The following is a 3,419-nucleotide window of genomic DNA, read 5'->3' as shown; positions in this document are numbered from 1 at the left end:
TCCTGCTATTAGTTTGCAACTGATTGGAATTTCGGTATCTCCTTTGAGGATTGTCATGGGTCTTTCAAATGTATGTGTTCAAATATTAATGAGAACTTGAGAATGTTAGGAGGTGGGCAGATTTATTTGGGGTTTTTTCAGTTAATGCTAAATACAGAACTAGTTTTATAGTCTCAGAAGGGTAAGATGTATGACAACTCAAATTATTTAGAGAACTAGAATGTGTTCCTTCTACCTTGTCTGCAAGAGGGAGCAGTAACCTCTGGTGGGGACTATTGGTAGGAGGAGATGGTGACTTAAGTTGTGCCAGGAGCTGGTAGATCTTACATTCTGGAGTTCTGAGATTTTTCTGCTTTAGGTGGAAGCTGTGTGTGTGTGTGTCCTCTTCTGCTGCTGTCTGAACAACTGATTTCTCTGTGGTCCAGGTCTTTTCAGAGTGTCCTGGCAACTCAGCTCAATTGAGAGTTCTTCTTGTGTTTTATGCCTCCACCATTGTATCAGCTCTTGGTGCCGCAGAGAAGATAACAAACACTATGGTCTCTATGCTGCTCCCTTATATTCAAAAGGTACCTGAAGCTTTGTTTTCCTTCCTGTGTGAAATGTTCTGTGTTCTGCAGACATGCATCTGCAGATAATGTTTAAGAGGGACTCTCTGTGTGAAATGTATCGTTATCACTCTTAGCCTGCTTTGAAACATCAGGCAGATGGAGGTCCATGAATGTTTTTTCACACCTCAGTTGAGGACTTAAGAACTCTTAATTCCCCAGAGTGGAGCTGTGAGAAATGGATACACAGTTTGAATTAGCCTCTTTGTTTCAGAGACTTCTGCTAAGTGATGACCAAATGAGTCAGGGTGGGCAGCCTGCCTAATATCCTCTTTCCTCTAGGATTGTTACTTTGTTAGTGAATAGAGCAGCAGTTAATGTGTTTTCTGTATCTGTGCACCCTGCATGACAGCTTTCTGTTCTTGAAAGTTAACTTTATAGATCCTTTAGAAGTTAACACATGGAGAAGGTAGTGTGATTCCGTGGATGTCATAATGAAAATTATTTTTATGTTAATGTGTTGTTATTATTTTAGTAGTATTACATGTGTGTGTGTGTCTTAAAAATTCACCTTTGTCTCTTTTCTTAGGGCTTGAAATCATCTATACAGGATTACAGAGCGGCAACATATATGATAATCTGCCAGATGACAGTAAAAGTGACAGTGGAGACTTCCTTGGTGCATTCCTTGATGTTACAAATAAGCAAAACATTGTCTAAAGTGCCCTCATTGGTCAGGGATGGGCTGGCATGCTTGAACCTGCTTCTGCAAACTCAGAAGAGAGACAAACTTGGGAAAAAGTAAGTCTATGTGAATTGAGTTTCCGCACTTTTTAAAAGCTCAGACTCCACTTTGATAATTGGAGGGGTTTTATCCTCATTAGTGGGATACTTTTCTGTCAGAAATTTTGGTAGTTGACATTTCAAAAGGATTGGAAGTTTCTTTAGCTTGTTTTGAAAACATGTATGTTTGGTACAGCTTAAAGAGTCTCAGTGGTGCGAGTCTGTCATTTTTTGTCCATCTCCAGCCACTTCCCGTAGTAAAGGATTGTTGTCAACGTGTAAAACTGAACTGTGCCAGTAAGAGGTTTTCTTGAAAGTAGGAATCCTGGAAGAGAAGACAACATAATAGTGGTGGTGCAAATTAGAGGTTATTTGAATAGCTTGCTAAAGAATAGTCTGTTCCTTCAGCGGGAGAGCTTCATTACCTGTTCATATAGTTTGACACTTGAAGTGTGTGTGCTTCTATACCAACCACTTCTTTGGACCCACAAGCCAGGTGTTCTACTGGAAATACATGTATTATTTCATTCCCATTGATCTGTCTTCCCTGCCCAGGTACAGTTAGCTAGTGCTGTTAACATGTTGAACATGGTGGTGGAATTCCTGCTTGATATAGGGAGTTTGCTTGCTGGCAGAGAGGTTAGTGTGGGTGTTCCAATAGAATAATGGGGTAAGTACAGTGATTACCTTCCAGATACCTGAACACAGTCATAGTAGAGGAAAACAGGTTAAAAGCTATGGTGTGGGGAATTAAGGAGAGGCATGTTTGATTCATTATGCAGCATCCAGGCAGGTGGGCATAAAAGGAAACAAGATGAGAGAAACTCCTTACTAATAGGAAGGGAAATTACTTCTACTCTTTCTGAGGATCTCCTGTCATTGAGCTGTTATTTCTCTACCCTTCCTTTTGCTGCCACTGGGTAATAGATACACTTTTTAAAATATGAGGATATCTCTTCATGCAATCCATACAAGTATTTTTTCTTGTACTACCAACTTTGCAAAAACAGGTACGTTCACCGTGCCATTGCAGCAGCTGTGCTCAGCATGACTGGCAGTACCCTGTTTTCTTCTTGGATACTAAATGTGTCAGTGAACCTCTGGCAATAAGAAAGTGGAACCCTTTGAATCTTTTCAGCATTGTTTACAATGAGGCTGTTACCCGTATTGCTGAAGATGAATCCTTAGGAAGTCTGCATGGTTTGAAAGTGTTGGTAACCAGGAGGAGCATACATACTTCCTTGTTTCTTTTGTTCCATTATGCAGGCCATTTCATTACCTGTGCAAAACCCCAGAACTGGTAACGCTTTTGCAAGGCCTTTCAACAGGCTATGATATTTCTCCTCTTCTGCATTACTTACTGCCTCACCTTGTTAGCACAGTCATGAAAAGTGATACAGGTAAGTTAGCATACAGTATTGCAATTCTATTGTAACAGGTGGCTATGGTAAATGTTGTAGCTATCCAGTTTTAGTTGCTTCTGCTGTTAAAATAGCATCAATATGTTTGAAGGCCTGGTGGAGGTTTTGTGTGTGTTGCTTTTCTTTTTTTCCCCAAGCTCTACAGAGAAGGCTATTTAGGCATTGTTACATCTACATTGCTTTGATGTAGGTGTTGATTTGCAGTATTTCAGCAGTAATTCAATTTTGATATATGAAATTTCTGACTCTTAGAGATGTATTATAGTAATGCAAAACCATTTTTAGGTAGATTACATGTACTTCGTATGTAGTTTAAATAGTGGAGATCTTTGTTTACCCGATGAATTAAATGTGCCTGGGAATAGTCTGGGACAGCAAGGCTGACTGGCATGCAGCAGCAGCCTGTGCCTGCACTACTAAGTCTGTGTTTACTGTGGAGTTGTAACTACCAAATCATGATTGGGAAAACTTTTGTTGAAGAGGTCCAGATTCACACCAGGGAATGCTGTAGCGAGTTGCTGGCATAGGCTGTGGTAGCAGGTCTGGAACATTCTAAAGCATTCTCAAATTTATTGGTAGCGATACAGCCTTTGTCATTGTAATGACATTGGTATAAAGCGTCACTAGCAGCTCACAGAGACGTAATGCTAGTAATCAGTAAACATTGTGG

General features: G+C 40.2%; 1 protein-coding gene across 1 annotated transcript in view; it reads left to right on the top strand.

Moving 5' to 3' along the window:
* HEATR1 (HEAT repeat containing 1) overlaps positions 1 to 3,419 on the top strand; it is a gene marked incomplete at its 5' end in the record, with an annotated part of 35,340 nt that overhangs the window by 4,095 nt on the left and 27,826 nt on the right. The window contains 3 exons of the mRNA XM_010022329.1: positions 426 to 566; positions 1,135 to 1,346; positions 2,595 to 2,728. Coding sequence (XP_010020631.1) covers positions 426 to 566; positions 1,135 to 1,346; positions 2,595 to 2,728 — 487 coding nt within the window. The remainder of the gene's footprint in view (positions 1 to 425; positions 567 to 1,134; positions 1,347 to 2,594; positions 2,729 to 3,419) is intronic.

This window comes from Nestor notabilis, unplaced genomic scaffold (assembly GCF_000696875.1).
Source record: "Nestor notabilis isolate BGI_N333 unplaced genomic scaffold, ASM69687v1 scaffold15759, whole genome shotgun sequence".
Lineage (NCBI taxonomy): Eukaryota > Metazoa > Chordata > Aves > Psittaciformes > Psittacidae > Nestor > Nestor notabilis.
Note: the sequence above shows the minus strand (reverse complement) of the source record. Positions and strands in the feature narration are given on the sequence as shown.